This window comes from Vipera berus (genome assembly GCF_964194415.1).
Source record: "Vipera berus genome assembly, chromosome: 1".
NCBI classification, from domain to species: domain Eukaryota; kingdom Metazoa; phylum Chordata; class Lepidosauria; order Squamata; family Viperidae; genus Vipera; species Vipera berus.
This window is the reverse complement of record NC_138202.1, coordinates 68201214-68225622: the sequence shown is the minus strand read 5'-3', so window position 1 is coordinate 68225622 and position 24409 is coordinate 68201214. Positions and strand designations below refer to the sequence as shown.

The window sequence follows — 24409 nt, the reverse complement described above, 5'->3', positions numbered from 1 at the left end:
GAGATTTGCTTCAGAGGTTTTTTTTATGCTGGCATAGAAACCCTCTATTTCAAGCTCTGCTGCATCAGTAATTGGGGCATAGACTTGGCAAACTGTGATTTTGAGGAGACTGGCTCATATTCAGATGACCATAATGAGATGATTAACCGTCAAGAAACTTTCCACTGCTTGGGCAAATTTCTTGCTTTTGATAAATACCACTCCATTTGTTTTCCTGGTGTCATGTAATAAATAGTGGATTGTGTCATGTAATAAATAGTGAATTCCTCTGTTTGGAGATATCCATTTTCTATCCAGTATATCAGTGGTGCCAAGGAAGTTGATTGTCAAACTGACCATCCCCTATTTGATGGTATCCAATTTACCCTGCTCGTTTGTCAGACATTCCACATTGCTATCCAATCTGTCTTTGTGTAGCACAGACTCTTGCTTTCACCAATGGCTGCATTAGCATCCAGGACTCCTGGATTTGCCCCAGGTATGCCATTAATGTTTGACTACTCACTGGAGATCCTTGCGTTTCACCAGTAGCTTCTTGGGGACCTTTGGGCCTGGGAGGTCCTATTGTTGGGCACCACACCTGATTTATTTGAGACCCTTCCCATAAAAAAATGTTGGCAAGTTTTTTACAAGGTAGTTTGCCAGGTTTTACCTCAACCCTCCCCATTTATCTGGGCTTAAGACCACCATACAAGTTTATTAATGTGTTTAGAAAAATGGAAATAGTAAAGTCTTCACACAATTGTGGCATTCTGTAACAAATTACTTTTTGCTAAGTTTCAAACAGTTTTCCCATTTTCTTTTATTTCTTCTTATTAAACTGCTACACTATACTTCCTTTTCCTTGATAATTATCAAATGCACAAATGCTCTCTATATCACAAGAGAATAATTCAACATTTGGCAGCTATATTCCGAAGAAAGAATTATATCAAGGGTAGTATATAGCCGGGGAGCTTAACCTGGTAAGGCAATCTATGAAGAGTTGAAAACAGACATTGAAAAAAACTGATAAAGATTGATTTTAGGTAATAGTATTTTCAGCCAGTTTTTAAAATATGTCATAGTTTAATTTAGGAGGTTCTTTAAGCAATGTAAGATGCATCCAGAGCATTTATTGAGAACTATGCCTTGCCTTCAGCAAACTGTAACAGAATGTTCTTTCTCAACCATCACTATAGCAATTTGCCAGGCAGCCAACACTTCGATTCCCAACCACTCTTCCTCATAGCTGTGCGAATGCAATTCCCTCCAGTTTGTCGGGCAACACAAAAATATCACAGCAGACTTTGTTTCATCCTCATTGTTGAGGCAGGATAGTGTCCTATTCTGAAACCTAAACTACCTCAGCATTGAGACTGGGGAATTGTTCTCACCAATTAAAATGGGACAATTTAAGGAAAGGGCTTATGTATGCAGAGAGTAAAGCTATCACCTTCCAATTCTGTGGATCAGACACTTCCCTTCCAGTAAAACAAATAATGTTCTCTTGCTTTACTAAGTAGTACCAACCCTCAATCCCCGCCAGCATTTTTATTTTTATTTTTTTCTTTATATCCTGCCTTTATTGTCTTTATAAATAACTCAAGGCAACAAACATATCCAACACGGCTTCCTCCTCCTATTTTCCCACAACAACAAACTTGTGAGGTGGGTTGGGTTGACAGAAAGTGACTGGGCCAAGGTTACCCAGCTGGCTTTCATGGCTAAGGCGGGACTTGAACTCAAGGTCTCTTGCTTTCTAGACTGCTTTAACCACTAGATAATTTATTTGCTGGCCATCTTGTAGTTCAGGCAACTGAGCAGCTTATATCAAGATAAAACATTCAACAATTTAAAAAATCCCTTTTTACAATCCTGTAATCCCTTAATTCGGGGTAGAGTCAGGTGTTCTGTTCCAGCCTACGACCAGCCCTGTTGGAATGTCAGGGACAACCCCTTTTTTATATTCAATAGGCTGGAATTAAGCCAACCAAATTTATTTCCAAAAACTAAACGAAACAGTTCAAAACAGAGTTAAACAAATACAGACTGAGACCATATCAGAAGCTCTTCAAACGGTTGCCTTCAGCAACCAGCACCTCCCACACATTCCCCTCATGCCATCCTGGAAGTGGGGACCATTTTGGAAGCGGATGCCATTCTCATAATCTCTCAGAAGAGTGTGATTTTCCAAAACGTACATTCAAAATGTGCGAAATTCACCCTTCTGAGAGATTGAGAGAATGGTGATCAGTACCAGAATGGTGCAAGTCGGTCTCTGTAAGAAAGCAGTCTCAAGGCGTGGCTTCTCTTTGCCTTCTCCCAAGGTGCCTCATTGCTTTTCTTTGTTCACTTCTGCTTGTCTGCCTTCTGCTTCGAGTGTCCCTGAACAAAGCCAGCTGTGGATCGTCTTCTTCCAATCTTTTAGGCTCACACAGCTGGGTCTGAGGAGGAACAAGATGGGAGGGGCCTGGCTGAGAGCTCTGCGGTGCATCAGAACTTTCCTCTGCAACCAAAGGCTCTCCAAATCCCTCCTCCTCCTCCTCTTCAGAATTGTCTGACTCAGCTGCCAAAACCACAGGCTGACGCTGAATCACAACATCAGGGCCGACTGGATGGAGATGAGTGCTTCCTGGCTGGATGTCCTTTCTGACATCACATGGCGTTCACAGCAGTTTTTTTCCCCTCTAGGAGAGAAACATCTGCTGCTATCTAGGATCGAACTCTCAACTTTCTGAGTGGGAGGTGAGCATCTTCACCACCACACCATTCAAAACAAACATTCAATGATTATAAATATAAAAATGCATTAAAATGACAAAAATTAAAAAAACAAGAGTTTGGAGGCAAAAGGCCTTCTCTGTTAGTGACTAACCACCTCCAGCCAATAACTTTTGCTTCAGGACCCCAGGCCAGCCAGCATAGCCAGTTTTAAGGCCTATCCTGAAGGCGAAAAAATAAGGGGCAGATCTTATTCTCTCTGGCAAGATGTTTCCAAGGGCAGGAGCCGTGCTAGAAAAAGGTCTTCTGGATTCCACCAGCCAAAATCTTCAAGATATGTAATTGTCCCCCAAGGTATTAGATGTGTCCTCCTATGTGAATTTGTATGGGTATTTAGTTCATTCTGCTTAGTTTTCCAGTGTCATTAAGAGTATTAATTTTACCCTTTATATTTGTCTGTTTTTCTCTACCAAATAATTTTGGAGCTGAAAATTTGTGAGTTGTTTGTAAATTTCCTTAGGGGACTTTACTGGATTAGAAGACAATTTAATAATAATCTGAATAAATAAAAGACCCACAGATAAAACCTAGTCTAGAATACTGTGACACAGCTTGCACAAAGATTAATAAAATATGAAGTATATGTATTTTGTAGCTTCCAAACATTGCCTTTCCAAAAGAGCAATGGCCTTCTTACAGAGACCGACTTGCACCATTCTGGTACTGATCACCATTCTCTCAATCTCTCAGAAGGGTGAATTTCGCACATTTTGAATGTACGATTTGGAAAATCACACTCTTCTGAGAGATTATGAGAATGGCATCCGCTTCCAAAATGGTCCCCACTTCCAGGATGGCATGAGGTGATTCTGTAGGAAGGTCATGTATCTCATTAGCTGAGCATTCTTGGAAAGGCAATCTTTGGAAGAGGTAAGCAGACCAAGATGTTCCAGGGTGGGGAGAAGGCCCAAAGCCTCTGGGACCCAGCAGGGCGGGATGGGGGGAAGATAGGTGGGTAGGAGCAGTTGTCACATCCTGTGGCTGGTCATTTGGGTGGGTAGATTGCCAAGCACTTGAATTTTCATCATGTGGCCATAGAGGTGCTGCAGGAGCTGTAACTTCAATGACAAGTTGTAGTCCCTATATAACACTGTTGTAATTTCAAACAGCCACCGAACAAATGGTCATAAATGAAGGACTACTTGCATGCAGTTTTCAAAAAAAGGAATTAAATTATGCATCTTACATAATACAGAATTTGAAAATGCTGTGTGAACAATATGGATTACAAAGGAATAATAGCACTTTTATCAGCACCAAATCCCATTTCTATGATAAATGAAACCCATATTTTGATGGTATTTTTATAGCCTGCTCATTTTTGAGTTCTTCAGAACTCTTTGTCAGACTGATATGACATTGAAATCAGGGAAAGAAAGAAAAACAAAAACTAGGTCAGATATTACGAACAAGGTCTGAAGTTTAGATTTTGTCTGAGGATGAAGAATGTAGATGAAATTAGTCTGCTGAGCCACCTCCTTCTGCATTTTACAGGAAACAGCATGCAGGCATCAGTATGGACATAGAAGCAAGTTATTTGTGAGTTTGTCTCCACTTTTCTTTGTCCATCTGATATAAAATAAAAATATGCTTTGTGTCCCATTTATTAAGAAGCATCATCTTACGGGACCCAGAAGATATGCCTTCTCCCTCACCGTAGCTGAAACATCAGTTCCCCTGATGGGCTGGACCCTACCTGCCTTTTAAAAAATTGAATATGGCTCCCGCCCCCAGTCTCTGGATCAAGAGATCATGTGAGCCCATTTTAAATGTTTGAATGTCTGAATTGCCGTCAGTGTGATGTATTTTGGTTACTTTGGCAAATTGTTTGCCATTTTTAGTCTTCCGCTATCTGTTGTTGCACAAATTTATGAATGGCAGTAACAAATAATCACATAGGAGTGGTTTGCAGATGCCTTCTGAGGTTTTTTTGAGACAGCCTAACCCCACCCCCCAATATTCCTCCCAATAGACCCCCTCATAACAACAGTCTCATCTCCTCTAAAAGTCTGGTTTGGCAAGTATTAGGACCTCACTACTGGCATATGGCCTCACGTGCAATGGTGCCATGCCTATGATAATACAAGATAAAGGTTTGGGATTCATACATGTCCTTAGAACAATGTGCGGTACTGGGGTTCATTTGGAGTACAAACAGGAAATGATTTTTGGTTTGGAGCTTGTCGCTACATGAGAATCAGTCTGGTGTAGTGGTTAAAGCACCAGACTAGAAACAAAACTCTGAGTACTAGTTCCATTTTAGGCACAAAACCAGCTGGGTAACCTTGGGCATTCACTCACACACAGCCCTAGGAAGAAGAGAAGGGTAAACTGCTTCTGAAATCCTGCCAAGGAAAATTCAGGGACTGTCCAGGCATTCACCAGGAATCAACACTAACTCAAAGTGACACAGAGACACAGAGTACATGGGGTATCTTGATGTACTACTGGACTTCATGAAGTTTTCTTATAATGCAGAGATTTCAGTGAAAGGCTAAAGATAATTTTCCACTTGGCTTTAAGGTTTGGAGGAGTTAAAGAGTAAAAACAGTTGTTTTGTCTCATGGGACCTTTATTACCAGGCTTAAAAGGCTTTTTATTTCAAGTAAGAGTTATGGCAGCCAAAATTAGCCTTTTGTCATATTTGAGAAGCACCATCTCAGGATACTGCTAGTGTTGGGGATCTCCTGCACATTACTGTAGCATAGTTTGCAAATGTAACCATTGAGGTTTACAAACCATGGCTTACATTTAGCACATTGTTTGAATCCTAGCATATTATTAATGTATTAAGAGTAAGACTGTATAATTTCATCTTATGCTCCAATTTTGCCTATTCAGTCTTGCAAAGAAAGGTGATCATTTGTTTCAATGCATTTTATCTTATTATTCCATTGATTCCATTAATTCCATGTATCAGTGTAATCAATTGTACTCTGGTCTTTTAAAAAGCAACCAAAGTAAAATGAGTAAAAGACGAATTGAAGCTTCTGAATGTTGGTGTTGGAGCAGAGTCACGAGGATACTATGGACAGCTAAGAAAACAAATGTTTCGTCAAACAAATCAACCCAGAGTTTTTACTTGAGGTATAAATTATCAGGCTTCAGTTATTCTACTTTGGACACATTATGCAAATATCTAGCTTTTTGCAGAGGGGCCTAATAAAAAGTAAAAAGAAGATGATTACTAGATAGATCAGGGGTCTTCAAACCTGGCACTTTTATGAGTTGTGGACTTCAACTCCCAGAATTCCTCAGCCAGGCATGCTGGCTGAGGAATTCTGGGAGTTGAAGTCCACAAGTCATAAAAGGGCCAAGTTTGAAGACCCCTGAGATAGATGGACATTGGTATTGGATGCACTGTAGGAAGAGAGAACAGTTCCTCCTGGAGAATATGTATGTGGTTGTTAAGAGTTGACAGCAACTTAACAGCATATAACCAGTCAATCAATAGGACATAGTACATATTTTATTTTTTTAAAAAAAATCATAAAAACTAGATACATGCTTCAGAAAATTAGATTTTATATGTACATTTACTGTTCTTGCCAAATGGCTGCTGCATAAACAATCTGTAATCCCACAGGCATTTATTTGGGAGTAAATCCAATTGAATTCACAGAGACTGAATTCCTACACCTACAACAAAGCACTAAGTGTTAAAAGGGGAGAAAATCTCTGGACATCTTTCTCTCTATTCCATTCTATCATCAGTCTAACCATTCCCCAATTTCATCCCAATTCTATCCCCAGGATTCTGTGTTCACATGGTTGGGATTTTTTATCTATACAGTTTTAACCCCTTCCCTTAAAAATATATATATATAACAGGGTTTCCCAAAGCCCACAAGAACCTGTTCATTGTGCATGATTTTTAGTTTTCTGCTACTGAGAAATACACAAGGAAAAACATTCAGATCTTAGTATGTAGGTACAGTATAATGGGGTCATATTGTTGCTCACTACAATGTCTTACATCACATAATATTGAAGCCAGGATATGGCTGCGCAGTAGTCTCCTGTGTTTCTTTTAAGCAAGCTTAATAGAAGGGAGGTGCTTTGGCAACGCCCACTTCACAGCCAACAGGACCCATGGGAGCATGCTTATATTTGGTTTAATTCAATCAAGTAAGTACCCATAAACTATTGCAGAACATTTATTTCTTGTTGAGACATAGATGCAAATATGGTGTTTGAAACTGGGCTACATAGCTTAATTATTTGATCCCAACTCTTTCACTTCAAGCCAGAACATGAAATATAGAATTCCTTAACATCACTGACAGGACTATTGTTCATAATTATATCATTAGCATGCCCCCACTTTTGCCATGCACCACATTAATGACTTGCTTTTGATAACAGTGCATTGTGATGATGTGAAGATTCTATTCCACTGTGTACTAGATCGGGGAGAAAGGTCCCTATAGTGAAGGGATGTGGTTGAATAAGGCATAGGAGCAGTTTGCTGTGCTCCCAAACACACACAACTTTTGTTCAGATGTGGAAGGTTTTTGGACAACAATCATCCTTGTTATTGCCCTTTCTGGCCAGGATGGATTGTGTTTCCCTGCTTTTATGTAAAAAAAGCCACAAAATATGCAAACAAGGCAGACAAGGAAATGAACATTATAATATAGTTCATAGTGGTTGTTAAGGAATCTGGTGATAGAATTTAAGAAAATGTTTCGATAGGACAGATAGAAATAGAAGGCCAAATACTGTTTCTGCCTTTTAATAAATTGTTTCTCTCCCAATTGTCTGGTGGGACCATTTTTACTATCCTCCAAATGTAGCATAATTAACTAATAGAAATAGTATTTAGACTTATATACCACTGCATAGCGCTTTACAGCAGGGGTCCTCAGTCCCCATAGGAACTGGCCAGTTCAGTGTCTTGTGATGGAATTTAATATTCACATTTAGCATTTATCTGGAGAGCTGGGGTAGAAAAAGGCAGAGATGCAATAGCAGAGATGGAATAGCACAGATAAATTATTTACTTTGTAAAGTATTGCCACCTGAGTATGGTAATTCCTCTCTTAATTCTTGGAGGCATATCATGTTTAAGCATCCTATTTTTGTGAAAAAAAATTGAAAAAAATAATTAAAAGGTAAATTAATAGCTATAAAGAACTTTGTCAAGGTCCCTAATGAGGATTTCTGTGATGGCTGGAATTACAGAAATTTTAGATTACTTATTTTCTACAACTGGGAAGAAGAAACATTTTTGGTGAACACCATTAATGAAGAGAGTTTTAAGCCTTTTTACCTTTTTAAATCAGTGAGCACATTTAGCATTTTAAAAGAATACTATAGGCTTTCCTGCCAAATAGCTGCCAAGATAAATGAGGTTAGTCACAAAACTTCTTGTACTAGAAGGAAAATGAAATCCCAAATTGCAGCCACTGATCATTTTAATTTCCCAAAATGCTGTCAGAGCCTATGAGAGTCCAGTGATATTGTTGGAAATTTAGCGCTGATGCTGTGTTTTGAAACATGCTAGCTTTCCAATCACTGTTGCTTACTAAAAGAATACAATCAGGGAAGGTAGAGATATTAGCAGATGTTAACACATGTATTGGTAGGCACAGTGCTGCTTCTGGACATCACATTAGGGACCCAAGCCATAAGGCTTACACTATATTTGAAATAGCTAGAAGGACAAACGTTTTCATTGCCATATCATTTGAAATCACATGATACGGTACTTTCCTATTGTGACTAATCATTCAAGTTGAACTGAGAAATCACAGATTAAAAATGGAAACTTTTTTTCTGGAATGTTGCTGAATCAGCTGTATCAGACTTGAAGGCACAAAATAATGCAATGGAACTTAATTTTTACAGAAAAACTGAAAAAGCATTTAAGAAGACCTTTAATTTTACAAGCCAGTGATTCTCAGGCTTTCAAACTGGAAACACCTCTTTCTTTGTATTAGGAAAAGAAAGTCCTCTAAGTATTCTACTAATGTCAGTCGATCATTTATTTAGTTGCGCTAATATTTATTAAGAAAAGAAACGGTGGCAGGATAGATGCATAAAATTAATATATTTTAAAGAATTGGCTCCTTTTATTGTTTTAGACATTTTGTGTGTTTTTGTAGCAATAAAATGTTATTGCTTATACTTATAAGCAATATATACTTATAACCCATATGAAACCCCTCAGCACTTTGTTTTTCATTTTGGGGGAAGTCTGGCTCCCCCAAATTCCCAAGAAATACATATGGAAATCAAGGCTAACATTTCAGCCACATCATTGTAGTAGCTAGACAGGAAACGGAAGTGAAGTTATATGCCAAAAAGTGTGCCCACTGAAATAGAATTTTGCAGTTTATAATGCTTAAAAGGTAAAGGTTCCTCCGCACATGCGTGCTAGTCTTTTCCAACTCTAGGGGCCGGTGCTCATCTCCGTTTCAAAGCCGAAGAGCCAGCGCTTTGTCCGAGGACGTCTCCGTGGTCATGTGGCCGGCATGACTAGACGCCAAAGGCGCACGGAACGCTGTTACCTTCCCACCGTAGTGGTCGCTATTTTTCTACTTTCATTTTTACGTGCTTTCGAACTGCTAGGTTTGGCAGAAGCTGGGGCGAGTAACAGGCGCTCACTGTGTTATGCGGCACTCGGGATTTGACCCGCCAAACTGCCGACCTTCTGATTGACAAGCTCAGCGTCCTAACCCACTGAGCCACCGCGTCCCTCTTATAATGCTTATTCATAAGTAAATCCCATTGAATTTGTGAGATTACTGTCAGGTAAATGGGTCCAAGATTGTGATCTTAATGCAAAATTATTCCAATGCAGGTCTTTTTATTAGTTTTGCATTATTCCCATAAATTCTAACACTCCGTACATGGTCATTTTTGTTATAAACGGGAAAAAAAAATCTGTATGATTCAAATCAGAAGGGAAAAAAGTAGGCAAATAAGAACCTGTGCGGAAAGATGGAAATCAGAACACCCTTGCTCAATCTTCTTATCTTTCCAGGAGTGCTTTCCTCTGCCAACTAAACACCACTCTGGGAAAAAGCCCATTGTTTCTTCATTATAGAGAAGCCGCAATATAGAACCCAGTCTGAGGATCACTGAGGCAGTGGCGTAGCGTGGGGGGTGCAGGGGGGGCTGGCCGCACCGGGTGCAACATCTGGGGGGGCGCCCATTAAGCTCGCCGTAGGGGGACGATTCTGCTTCGCCGAGGGTCGGAGGAGCGAGCGAGTGGGCGGAGCATAGAAAGCAACCGCATTCGCTGCGCCCAGCCAGAGCGGGATCCCGTCCTCTCGCGGCTGCGGTTCGCCTCCTTTCTCGGGTGGGGGTGGGGAGGCTTGGCGGCGTCTCGCCTCCCTCTCTTTCTCCCGCCGCGGCTCTCCTCCGCTTGGCTCTCAACCTGCAAGCCCGCCCCCCCCGACCCAGCTCCCGCCCCCGTCTCCTCCTTTCCCGGAGGTAAAGGTAACAACTGCAGCCGCCGCACCTGCGGCTGCTTGCTGCTCCTCCTCCTCCTCCTCCTCCTCCTCCTGCCGTATTGACTCTCTGCGGCCACTCGGTTCCCCCTGCAGGAGGCGATCAGGACGCCCCCCCGACACACGTCGCCAGCAGCGAGAGTTTCCAGCCAGTCCGGCGAATCTTTGGGGCGAGGTGCCAAAGAGAAGGAGGCGGCTTGGCTTGGATAAGCAGCGTCTGAGCAGAAAATAGGTCAGGTGCCACAGCAAGTATGAACTCCTGGGGTTCAGCCTAAGCAGGCAAAGCTGCAGGGTGGGTTGGTTGGCTTTTCCGGCTTTGGAATAACCTTGGGAAGCTGAGGCATTGTAAGTTGGAAGTCATTGTTTGTTGCCTAACATGTTGGGTCACCCCACACCACATGCTAAGCCATAAACCGTGGTTGGTATCCAGGGTTTAGGACAAGATGGAGAAAACTAGCCAATTGTGGGATCATAAATCTTGATGAAGCCCATCATCGCTCCATGTGATGTATGCACTCAATCTACAAACGTAGTCCAAGCCTATTCACATCTGTTGTAAGGTCATTCTCTCGTGGGGTTTATCTTGACATCCACTAAGAGTGGAACAAACATGCCCCATTAACCATTTTCAATGCCATGTCCTCTCTTTGTCTCATCCTAAATCACAGCTGAGGCACCTTAAAGTTGCCTTGTTTCAGTTTTAAACTAGCATTTTCCCTCTTCTCCAGAGACCCTTTTTTGCCTTGAACCTAACTCAAGGGTAGGCAACCTTGGCTCTTTTATGACTCATGGACTTCAACTCCCAGAATTCCTGAGCTAGTGGAAGAGACTCGAGTGCTAAAATCCACGGGTTAGGGGGCGCAAATTACTTGCCTTGCCCCGGGTGCTGACAACCCACGCTACGCCACTGCACTGAGGTAGCTACTGCTAAATTAGGCTCTTTGTTTCTCATGCTCTGAAAGATAGTATCCGCTGTTTGGAGTATGCGGCACACGGCTCTTCTCTCATATCTGTTAGGGGGCAAAAAAACACCCTCACCCCAAAATATGCAGAGTACTTAACCCCAATTCCCAGGGAGAATACTGTGACTCAGCAGGCTGTCCAGAGGCCACTCCTACTCCTGCATTTCACAGACAATTGCAGGGTTTCCTTTGGAAGGCCAGGAGGTGATTCTATCAATTTGAGATGTTAGCTCCAAAACAGCTGTCAGAAGCCACAGATGCAGCTGACATTAATTATTACAACTTCTGTTGGTTAAAAGCAGCTTCCAACTGTCTCTGTTTGGTGATACCATAAGAGATACAATAAGATACACACATCTTATTGGAGGAAAAAGTAAAGTTTTTTGTTTGTTTGTTTAGGCTAACATAGTTTTGCTCCCATCTCCAGATCGTAAAGGAGGCTCTGAGCTTCTCCACCAGATAAATCCAGATGTCTTTCACTTTCTGCATCATTTCCAAGGCACAATGGGTTCATGATATAACGGTAGTCACTAGTCACAGCCGCAATTGCTCCTGTTTCCCCATTCAAGGTTCCAAAGGGACAATTCATGGCGACTTCGCTCCTGCAAGCTTCTTGGGATCTCCCAACATTGACATAAAGAGGGTCCTGACTGTTTGAAAGCAACGACAGTCTTGCCAAAATCATTTCAAGCTGCAGTTTCAGAGCTCCAAAGCTTGGACGTAGCCTGGGTTCCGAATGCCAGCATCTGCCCATGAGATCGTAGCTGCAAGGCAAGTCAGAGGACAGTGCTGAGACAAAACAAGCAGAGCCATCTGCAGTCCCTTCCCTCTTGAAAAATGGCTACTGATAATGAGCTCCATCATAGGGATGGGTATGGAGGCTAATGAATAATAGAAATGCATATTCTGTCCACTGGATGATTTCTCAAGATACTTAAAACTGAATGTACACCATTAATATTTTTGCATCTTTAATTTTCATTTACGTTATAATTCCATCATTGTTGTATTTAAGTTATCTACTCTTGTGTGTTTATTAAGCAGAAATCTATTTTTGGGGAATGCGGTATTTTTTTTTCTTCCTAGCATTTCCCCACAAGTGCAAGATCTGCTTTTTTTCAAATTAATCGAGTGCTGTATATAAATAAATATGACTGTGAAACAATCACACATACTTTAGGTGGAATTATCTATGGCAATAATAAATAAATATTAAAATAATGCAACAAGGATAACCTGCAATCTACATAGTTTTCAAATCATTATTTTTGATTCCTGGAATCCCTCTGATGGTGAATTTCATCGTAAATTTGTGAATTTTAGTCATTTGGAAAATATATTGCAATGCTATATTAAATCCTAGAATAGGCTTATCCTGTTTTAAAATTTCCAGAACTGGGAACTTTCAAAACTTGAGAACAAAAGAAAATTTTAGTCCTATGTATATATGAGGAAATAAGACTTCTGGACACTAAAATGCTGAACATCTTTGACATACTGGAACTCATTCCCAATAAATATCCATTATATATGCTCTAAAAGGAAATCAACCCTGACTGTTCTTTGGAATGACAGATACGGAAGCTAAGGCTCAAATACTTTGGCCACCAAATGAGATGAGAGGAGTCAAAGGAAAAGCCCCCAATGCTGGAAAAGATTGATGGTAAAAGGAGAAGGGGATGGCAGAGAATGAGATGGTTAGACATTGTAGGCATGGGCTTGGGACTGTGGAGATGGGGGGCTGGCATACTCTAGTCCATGGGGCCACAGAGACATGACTTTGTGATTGTACAACACAACATGTGCTGAGCATAGAGCATTTGTATAGTGGGGTACCTCCATGTCTGTCTAGGTTATAAATACTTGTTTAAAATAATTTAGAAACATTTCCTTGAAGCACACCAGATTTTTTTTCCAAATTAAAAGTGTGTGGATGCAATCACTCCTATAGGCATAATGCATTGGTAGGTAGGTAGGTTTTCAAAGAGTACTGAAATGTATGTGAACACTTGTTCAAAACATGACAATTTTTGCCAAGGCCTGGGTAAGAAAATAAGCAGGTCAGCCACTCACAGGTCTTCAAGGCACTCTGGCGGCTGCTTCAGTCTGTTCCCACCGATGAGGTAGTTGTAAATTTCTGCATTTTCAATGCCTGCATACGGAGTTTGTCCTCGGGTCACAATTTCCCACATAGTCACACCAAATGCCCACTGAAATGGAATTGAAACAGGTGGGGAAGAAAAGGAGTTACACATACAGCAAAAAAAGCATTTTCAACTGTGTCTGGTAATCAGTAGTGATTTGCATGAACAGGTTATTTTTTAGAACTCTTCAGCTTACATATATATACTCAGCTTACATGTACATGTACATAATAACCAAAGGAATACATGTGGAATAACAAAAGAGAGGCTTTACTTTCCTGTACAAACCACCTGGGTCATGGTTATACTTATGTTGACCACCAGAAGGCAGTATGTGGCAGTTTTCATTTTATTTGGAACAGTGGAATTCACACTCCTGGGAACTGAACTCCCAAAGACTTGTACTTTTAAGTGATTGTGTATAGCGCATTAGAAGCATCCAAGTCTTGATACTCATCACCACTGCAAGAAAGGACCTACAGAGACTTCAGATTAGGATATTGTATACAGTCCACCTTCCTTTTCATGTGAAGTCAGAGAAGTGTAGATGTTACATTTTAGGTAATTCTTGCTTTACGGCCATTTGTTCAGCGACTGATTGAAATTACAATGGAGATGAATGCATGTTTGGAACTCAAAGTTACAGCCATTGCAGCATTGCATTCCTGCAGTCACATGCTCAAAATTTAGCTAGGTATACGTCAGCAGGAGGAAGAAGAATGAACATCAGCTGGGGTTAGCAGAGGATGACAGAGGGTGGGGGGGCAGCAAATGAGCAGAGATTGGGGAAACATAAGAGGGGCGGAGAAAATTGAAGTGGAGGCAAGCATGGTAGGACAGGAGAAGTGTGAGGCCCTCACTTAATGGCCACAACTGTGACTACCGGAGTTGATGTCGCTAAGTGGTACAGTCACATGTTTCACATAATGACCGCTTCACTTAGAAATGTAATTCTTCTCTCAATTAGGGATTTAAACCTGTATTTCCTGTCCTGCTTTTACAAGATTTTGCATGATCAATATGATATAATTCATCATATTTGTGATTGTCTATATAGGACCCTTGATACCTATCAAGTTTAATGCTCTGTGTTTTTTAAAAAACTTTTAAATTTATATATATATATGTATGTGTGTGTATATATATATGTGTGTGTGTATGTATATGTATACATGTACATGTACGTACATACATATATACATATGTACACACACACACATATAGTTAAAAGTTTTTTTAAAAATGCAGAGCATTAAACTTGATAGGTATCAAGGGTCCTATATAAACAATCACAAATGCCATGTTAAAGATCTAAAATCTATTCTACCAATAAAACCTTTAATGCGCTGACTGGAGAAGATCCAGATCTCATTTCTGCCTATGTGTTTCAAAGGAAGGTGTGAATTCAGGTCAAAAACTAGCACATTCACTTTACATGATCTGGTTCATGATTATATGGCAGAATAAATCTGGTTGGTTTGTACTCTGACCTGTATCAGCACCTATAACAATTATGGTGCAAAGATCATCAAAAATAAACATGACTGTGATGACTGAATACCTAGCCAGCAAAATAGAATAATATATTTCTTCATCTCACTGATAAATATGAAAACAAAAGCAAAAGGACAAAAAAAAATCTTCACTCACCACATCACTATGAGTTGTATAGAGATTGTCCGCCAGGCTTTCCAATGCAAGCCACTTCACTGGCAGCTTTGAGGCAGAGCCCTGACGGTAATAATCTCCACTATAGATTTTCTTTGAAAGCCCAAAATCAGCAACACAGACATTCATGCTTTCATCCAGCCTAACAGAAACCAAAAAAGAAGGGGTGGGGGAAGATGTAGAAGAATGCACGTCAATTGAAAGAACATAGGAATAGTAGGTTTAGATTCTCTCCTTCAGACTAGAGCTCTTTGTGCCAACACAGCATGCTTGTCAGGAACAGTCAGAGAGATAAAAGTTGCTCAGGCTGTTGCTGAGCCAAAGTCTTCAGTGTTTAATGGCTGCCTGCTAGTGCTCAAAAGCTATGGCACTTTCCAGAGGGATTCTGGGGTTGGATCCTTGCCTTCAAGGGAGTGGCATTATGTATTTCTCATGCACAGTCTCAAAGAATTTGGTTATTCAATAATCTATCTATCTATCTATCTATCTATCTATCTATCTATCTATCTATCTATCTATCTATCTATCTATCTATCATCTATCTATCTTATCTGATTATTATCCCACTTTTATTATTTTATAAGTAATTCAGGGCAGCAAACATACATAGTACTTCCTAATTTCCAACTCCTAAGGTCCAACCCTGAATCAAGCAATATTCTTCCCTGGAACAGTCCAGTCTTTATCCAATGACTGGCTCAGTTTGAAAGAAATACTAAATCGAAACCTTCATGTTAAGAATAGAACAAAGCTGGGAGCAAGCATGCATCTATCAGCCCTTCAAAGTCATCGAAACAAGAAATGCAAGTACTAACTTATGTACTGGGCTCTTAAAGAATACCACGTGGCTTGCTGGAGCAGCTAACGGCTCTCCAGCAACCCAGACTACAAGTCTCCTGTGCTGCAGTTGGCTATCTCCAGGCGGCAATGGTTGATTCAAACCTATTGGCTGGAGTGAGTCCCTCCTCCTGAGATGTGGTTCTCGGGTTCAGATGAGCTTGTTGCTTACATACCTGGCGCCCAGCTGTGTGGCAACAGCTCTGCCCGAGCTGCTTGACACCCTCTCAGGGTTGGCGGTGGAGTTCCCCAAGCTCATAGTGCTGGGTGACTTCAACCTGCCTTCCCTGGGAGGGTCATCGGAGCTAGCCCGGGAGTTCATGGCCTCCATGACGGCCATGGACCTGACTCAGGTAATTCAAGGCCCGACTGTCTGGACAGTGTTTGGATGATTTGGGAGGGGGTTTACCAGTTGTTACTCCCCTGTCATGGTCCGACCATCATCTCCTGCGGCTGGTCTTCCGTTATGCCACCCCCCACTGCTGGGCGGCGGAACCAACTAGATGGTTCCGCCCCAGGCACCTAATGGACCCTGAATGGTTCCAGATGGCGCTTGGGTCTATACCTATCGCCCTCACTCACAGCCCAGCTGATGCCTTGGTGGATGCCTGGGAAAGGGCGGCCACTGAGGCACTCAACTGTGTTGTACCCTTGCGACCTCTGACCTGGCGCAGATCCCGTTGGGCTCCATGGTTTTCTGTGGAGCTCCGGGAGATGAAACGTCGGAGATGGGGTCTAGAGAGCAGTTGGAGGTCCAGCCGTTCCGAATCTGACCGATTGCAGTTAAGAACCTTTATAAGGTCTTATCTTGCTGCGATGAGGACGGCGAGGGCTAATTACTTCACCGCCCTCATCACGTCCGCAGATAATCGCCCAGCCGCCCTGTTTAGGGTGACTCGCTCCCTTCTTAACCAGGAGGTGAGGGAGGATCCCTTGCAGGGATGGGCCGAGGAATTTAGTCATCATCTGACGGACAAAATCGCTCAGATCTGGGCCGGTTTGGACTCTGACTGGGCGGAGTCTGATGTGGAGGAATTGGACGGTCTTGAGCATTTTATCTGGACTGAGTTCGATCCTGTTTCCCCTGATGATGTGGACAGGATCATGGGGAGGCTGAGCTCCACCACTTGTTTGTTGGATCCGTGCCCCTCCTGGCTGGTTTATGCGGCTCGGGAGGGGACACGAGGCTGGTTCCAGGCAGTAATAACTGCTTCTTTGAAGGAGGGTGTCTTCCCCGTCGCCTTGAAGGAGGCGGTGGTGAGACCCCTCCTCAAAAAGCCTGCCCTGGACCCGGCTGTTTTAAATAACTATCGTCCAGTCTCCAACGTTCACTTTCTGGCAAAGGTTGTTGAGAGCGTGGTGGCGCATCAGCTTCCTCTGTTCCTGGAGGAAACTGATTACCTGGACCCGTACCAATCGGGTTTCAGGCCCGGGCACAGCACGGAGATGGCATTGGTCGCGCTGGTGAATGATCTCTGGCGGGCTCGGGACAGGGGTTGCTCCTCTGTCCTAGCCCTATTAGATCTCTCAGCGGCTTTCGATACCATCGACCATGGTATCCTACTGCAGCGTCTCAGGGGGCTGGGTGTGGGAGGCACCGTTTTACGGTGGTTCTCCTATCTCCTGGGCCGCTCGCAGTCGGTGTTGATGGGAGGGCAGAGATCCACCCTGAGGCCTCTCGTTTGTGGAGTTCCTCAGGGGTCGGTTCTCTTTCCCCTCCTGTTCAACATCTATATGAAGCCGCTGGGCGAGGTCATTCGTGGTTTCGGGGTGGGGTATCATCAGTACGCTGATGATACCCAACTTTTTTTCTCCACCCCGAACCAACCCAGCGATGCCCTCGCCGTGATGTCCCGTTGCCTGAAGGCGGTCCAGGTCTGGATGGGGAGAAACAGGCTTCATCTCAATCCTGCCAAGACTGAGTGGCTGTGCGTATCGGCATCTCGGGCTAACCAAACTATTCCACCTTTAACGATGGGGGGTGAGGTGTTACTCCCCGTTGATAGGGCTCACAACCTGGGCGTCCTCCTGGACTGACGGATCAATTTTGAAGATCATATAGGAGCCGTGACCAGGGGGGCTTTTGCCCAGGTTCGCCTGGTGCGCCAGTTGCGACCCTACCTGGACCGAGATGCCCTACGCACACTCATGCGCTCGTGACCTCCCGTTTAGACTACTGCAACACTCTCTACATGGGGCTGCCCTTGAGGACCACTCGGAGGCTTCAACTGGTGCAGAATGCAGCCACGCGAGTTGTGATGGGGGTTTCCCGATACTCCCATGTAACACCTCTACTCCGTGAGCTACATTGGCTTCCATTTGCCCTCCGGGTGAGATTCAAGGTGCTGGTGATGACCTATAAAGCCCTGAATGGCTTGGGTCCGGGATATTTGAGGGAACACCTGCTGCCAGCATCAAGTTCCCTTCGTCCAGTGCGCTCGCACAGGGAGGGTCTTCTCTGGGTGCTGCCGGTAACAGATTGCCGGCGGATAACACCCAGGGGGAGGGCCTTCTCTGTGGGTGTGCCTGCCCTCTGGAACCAGCTGCCCATGGAGCTTAGGACTGCCCCTGACCTGCGTTCATTCCGCCGGGACCTGAAGACTTGGCTCTTTGAGCTCTCTGGCTCAGGCTGAGAATTTTAACTGGGGTTTTATTTTCAGGGATAATTTAATCTTTTTAATTGTCTTTTAACTTTTGTATTTTGTATTGGTGTGATTTTAAAATGCCCTGTAAACCGCCCTGAGTCCTTCGGGAAAGGGCGGTATATAAATCTAATTAAATTAAATTAAATTAAATTAAATTAACCATTGTAGTGATTCCCTTAACAACTGTGGAAAGAAAAGTTGTAAAATGGGGCAAAATTCACTTAAACTGTCTCACTTAACAACAGAAATGTTGGGCTCAATTGTGGTCATAACTCGAGGACTACCTGTATTTTAGAATAAGATTTCAAGTATTTTATTTTAACCTCAGCCCCAGTTCTTCCCCAAACAAGTACAGTTAGGCCTTCCCAATCCAGCGTCTCTAAATTTATTTATTTTTATGAACACTTTAACTCTTCTAAAAGGATGTTGTGGACTTACATGCAGTTCCGAGCAGCTAAATCCCTATGGATAAAGTTTTTGGAGCTCAGGTATTCCATGCCACTAGCAATGTGAATCATAAACTTTAAGAGGGTCTGAAGTGGCAAACTCTGTAAAAAAAAGAGAGAGAAGTACAGTGGAAGGTAGATTATTAGGGGGGGGAAAGCCATTATGAGTTCCAGAAATGATAAAAACAAAATTAGCATACTATAGTACAGCACTTAGAAAATAAAAAAGATCTTACATCTTAAATCCTACTGTGGAAAGAAGCAATTTTGGTCTTTCACTAAATGAATCAATATCACGTGGAAAGCAGAGAGGCTCTCTCCATTAGTAATTTTATAGGCCAAATGACAACAATTTCCCTGCACATAAGCAGCTGGACATCAGGAGAAGGAGCTTCTTTTCACTCTGTGCTGTATGCTTTCTCTACTGAGCAAAACGTGAATAGGAACCCTGCTCCTGGAAGAGCAAATAGCGTAATGTAGGAAAAGCCACCCAACAACTTTCTTCATTTAAATGATATCCATGTTTTTCTCCTAAAAAGAATTGCAGCTCTAAGAATCCATAAGCTGTTAATGTACAAATATGAATCTCAATTTTCAATTCAATTTACTGCAGTCAAAGACCCTTGCAAAGAAATAAAATTTAAGAGAGAATTAAAATTTAAAAGAGAGTTAGAATACATTTTAAAAATGACCTAACTAGCATCTAGTATGTTAAATCAAGGATATAGCCTATTATAATGTAAACATAAGGGGACGCGGTGGCTCAGTGGGTTAGGACGCTGAGCTTGTCGATCGGAAGGTCGGCAGTTTGGCGGGTCGAATCCCTAGTGCCGCGTAGCAGAGTGAGCGCCTGTTACTCGTCCCAGCTCCTGCCCACCTAGCAGTTCGAAAGCACGTAAAAATGCAAGTAGAAAAATAGGGACCACTCCGGTGGGAAGGTAACAGCGTTCCGTGCGCCTTTGGCGTCTAGTCATGCCGGCCACATGACCACGGAGATGTCCTCGGACAAGCGCTGGCTCTTCGGCTATGAAACGGAGATGAGCACCGGCCCCTAGAGTCGGAAACGACTAGCACACACATGTGCGGGGGAACCTTTACCTTTACCTTTAATGTAAACATTAAAATTATATGAGTATGATATCTAAAATTACAAGAAAATAAAGATATCTATTAATATCAGTGAAGTGGTAGCATGCATGTAACAAGGGGTATTTTGTCTATAAGTAGCATCCGGGTATAGGCCAAATCTGGGCGACCAGATATCTATAATGTCTCCGTAAAGAGAGCAGTGAAGAAGGACATATTCTGTAGTTTCTACCTCTCTGGAGTCACGGGGCCAAATGCTTTCAGCCAATGAAACTTTTTTATATTTAGCATCTAATACTGCAGAGGGGGAAACATGGCATCAGCAAGAGAGAAAGCTTTCCAATGGCTAGGTCCGTGGTGGCGAACCTATGGCACAGGTGCCACAGGTGGCATGCAGAGCCCTCTCTGTGGGCATGCATGCCGTCGCCCCAGTCTTAGGCAGTGCTTCTTTTTGTAAAAGAAAAAGGTGCCGGAACTCACACATGTCATACAATCCGCCTTGCCTACCCTACAAGGTTCCATCCAAAAAAGGTGCCAGAACTCCGTTCTGAGCATTCTATGAGGAAAAAAGCCCTGGTCTTAGGCCTTCAGCTGGGTTTTATAAAACCTTTTCGCTTTAGGCCTCTGCCGCCATGTACTAAAAAAAAAAAAAGGTTCAATTAATCAATTTCAACTTCTCTTGAGGAAAAAAAAGTTTTTGCAAAGTTGGAATTGATTGACTGAACTTTTTAGTCCCACCCAGTCTGCAGCTACTACTGCAGCCACGCTCACCCAAAGGGCCAAGCCCACCCAGCAATCGATGATACATAAGTGGGTTTTGGGTTGCAGTTTGGGCACTCGGTCTCTAAAAGGTTCGCCATCACTGGGCTTGGTGTTTCTAGCTGTGTAAGATAGCTGGCAACAGTGACAATATATTGGTTATGTACTGGTGACAGGTAGATTACAAATATCAATGAATGTGTTTTTTGTTTTTTAAAAAAAATCCTTTCCTGTATGTCCTTTAAAATCTTCCCAGTAAATATCTTACAGCCGAACCTTGTCCTTACAACTGTTCTAAGGGCCTGACTAAGCAAATCCAAGCATTGCATATGCTCTAACCTGGCTGAGAAAAATACTTCAATAAAAAACCCAAACAACACTACTGCAGCATTATCAGTCTGAGTGCAAAGACTTTGCAAAGGTCAATGCTAGCAAGTAACATTTTTTTTTCATCCTAGACCAAGCTAAGTCTGTGAATATTAAAGAATTCCTGGAAGCCTGACATGATGGATGACAAATCAGCAATCAAAACGTGTTGTTGTTGTTAGCTGTGAAGTCGTGTCCGACCCATCACGACCCTATGGACAATGTTCCTCCAGGCTTTCCTGTCCTCTACCATCTTCTGGAGTCCATTTAAGCTCACGCCTACTGCTTCAGTGACTCCATCCAGCCACCTCATTCTCTGTCGTCCTCTTCTTCTCTTGCCCTCAATCTTTCCCAGCATTAGGCTCTTCTCCAATGAGTCCTTCCTTCTCATTAGGTGGCCAAAGTATTTGAATTTCAACTTCAGGATCTGGCCTTCTAAAGAGCAGTCAGGGTTGATCTCCTCTAGGACTGACCGGTTTGATCGCCTTGCAGTCCAAGGGACTCGCAGGAGTCTTCTCCTGCACCATAGCTCAAAGGCCTCAATTCTTTGGTGCTCAGCCTTTCTTATGGTCCAACTTTCACAGCCATACATTGCAACTGGGAAGACCATAGCCTTGACTATACACACTTTTGTTGACAGGGTGATGTCTCTGCTTTTTAGTGTGCTGTCTAGATTTGTCATGGCTTTCCTCCCGAGGAGCAAGCGTCTTTTAATTTCTTGGCTACAGTCTCCATCTGCAGTGATCTTGGAGCCCAGGAAAATAAAATCTGTCACTACCTCCATTTCTTCCCCATCTATTTACCAGGAATTGAGAGGGCCGGATGCCATGATCATAGTTTTCTTAATGTTTAGTTTCAACCCAACCTTTGCACTCTCCTTCTTCACCCACAACAAGAGGCTCTTTAGTTCTTCTTCACTTTCTGCCATTAGAGTGGTATCATCTGCATATCTTAGGTTGTTGATATTTCTTCCGGCAATCTTAATTCCAACTTTTGATTCATCTAGCCCTGCTTTTCTCATGATGTGCTCTGCATATAAGTTAAATAGGCAGGGCGACAGTATACAGCCTTGCCGGACTCCTTCCCAATTTTGAACCAATCAGTGGTTCCGTGTCCAGTTCTCACTGTTGCTTCTTGGCCCGCATATAGGTTTCTCAAGAGACAAATAAGATGGTCTGGTACGGCCATGTCTTTAAGAACTTGCCACAGTTTGTTATGATCCACACAATCAAAGGCTTTAGCATAGTCAATGAAGCAGAAGTAGATGTTTTTCTGGAACTCTCTTTCTCCATGATCCAGCATATGTTGGCAATTTGATCTCTAGTTCCTCTGCCTCTTCAAAATCCTGCCTGTACTTCTGGTAGTTCTTGATCCACATACTGCTGGAGTCTAGCTTGTAGGAGTTTAAGCATAACTTTACTAGCATGAGAAATGGGTGCAATGGTGCGATAGTTTGAACATTCCTTGGCACTGCCTTTTTTTGGAATTGGAATGTAAACTGATCTTTTCCAATCCTGTGGCCACTGTTGAGTTTTCCAAATTTGCTGGCAAATTGAGTGTAGCACTTTTACTGCATTGTCTTTTAAGATTTTGAATAGCTCAGCTAGAATACTGTCACCTCCACTAGCTTTGTTGTTGCTCAGCTTTTCTAAGGCCCACTTCACTTCACATTCTAGGATGTCTGGCTTGAGGTCAGTGACCACCTCATTGTGATTATCAGGGACATTAAGCTCATTCTTGTATAGTTCTTCTGTGTAATTTTGCCACCTCTTCTTAATCTCTTCTGCCTCTGTTAGGTCCCTGCTGTTTTGGTCCTTTATCATACCCATTTTTGCATTAAACATTCCCTTTATCTCTCCAATTTTCTTGAAAAGATCTCTGGTCCTCCCTATTCTATTGTTTTCTTCTATTTCTTTGCACTGTTCATTTAAGAAGGCATTCTTATCTCTTCTAGCTATTCTCTGGAATTCTGCATTCAATTGGGTGTATCTTTCTTTTTCTCCCTTGCCTTTCACTTTCCTCCTTTCCTCAGCTATTTGCAAAGCTTCCTCAGACAGCCATTTTGCTTTCTTGCATTTCTTTTTCTTTGGGATGGTTTTGGATGCTACCTGTTGTACAATGTTGCGAACCTCTGTCCATAGTTCTTCAGGCACTCTGTCTATCAAATCTAATTCCTTAAATCTATTTGTCACCTCTACTGTATATTCAACAGGGATATGATTTAATTCATACCTGAGTGGCCTAGTGCTTTTCCCTACTTTCTTCAGTTTAAGCCTAAACTTTGCAAGGAGAAGCTCATGGTCTGAGTCACAGTCAGCTCCTGGTCTTGTTTTTACTGACTGTATAGAGGTTCTCCATCTTTGGCTGCAGAGCACATAGTCAATCTGATTTCTATGTTGACCGTCTGGTGATGTCCATGTGTAGAGCCGTCTCTTGGGTTGTTGGAAAAGAGTGTTTGCTATGACCATCGTATTCTCTTGACAAAATTCTATCAACCTGTGCCCTGCTTCATTTTGTACTCCAAGGCCAAACTTGCCTGTTATTCCGCTTATCTTTTGGCTTCCTACTTTAGCATTCCAATCCCCCATGATGATAAGGACATCATTTTTTGGTGTTAGTTCTATAAGGTGCTGTAGGGCTTCATAGAACCGGTCAATTTCATCCTCTTCAGCACCGGTGGTTGGGGCATAGACTTGGACTACTGTGATATTGAATGGTTTGCCTTGGATTCGAACTGAGATCATTCTGTCATTTTGAGGATTGTATCCCAGTATTGCTTTTCCTACTCTTTTATTGACTATGAAGGCTACTCCATTTCTTCTGAGGGATTCTTGCCCGCAGTAGTATACCTGATGGTCATCTGAATTAAATTCACCCACTCCTGTCCATTTTAGTTCGCCGATACCTAAGATGTCGATGTTCAGTCTTGTCATCTCTTGTTTGACTACGTCCAGCTTGCCTTGATTCATGGATCTTACATTACAGGTTCCTATGGAGAAAAAATCTTTACAGCATCGGACTTTCCTTTCACCACCAGACACATCCACAGCTGAGCGTCCTTTCGGCTTTGGCCCAGTCGCTTCATTCTTTCTGGCGCTACAAATACTAGCCCTCTGCTCTTCCCCAGTAGCATATTGGACGCCTTCCGACCTGAGGGGCTCATCTTCCAGCATCATATCATTTTGCCTTTTGGTACTGTCCATAGGGTTTTCATGGCAAAGATACTGGAGTGGGTTGCCATTTCCTTCTCCAGTGGATCACGTTTTGTCAGAACTC

The 24409-nt window shown here is 42.6% G+C and overlaps 1 protein-coding gene across 1 annotated transcript in view; it reads right to left on the bottom strand.

Annotated features, from left to right (window-relative positions):
• Positions 1-11163: 11163 nt before the first annotated feature.
• TYRO3 (TYRO3 protein tyrosine kinase) overlaps positions 11164-24409 on the bottom strand; it is a 72869-nt gene continuing 59623 nt past the window's right edge. Inside the window, exons 16-19 of the mRNA XM_081313497.1 lie at positions 18915-19024; positions 14977-15136; positions 13256-13392; positions 11164-11946 (exon numbers count right to left, since the gene is read on the bottom strand). Coding sequence (XP_081169623.1) covers positions 11583-11946; positions 13256-13392; positions 14977-15136; positions 18915-19024 — 771 coding nt within the window. The 3' untranslated portion in view covers positions 11164-11582. The remainder of the gene's footprint in view (positions 11947-13255; positions 13393-14976; positions 15137-18914; positions 19025-24409) is intronic.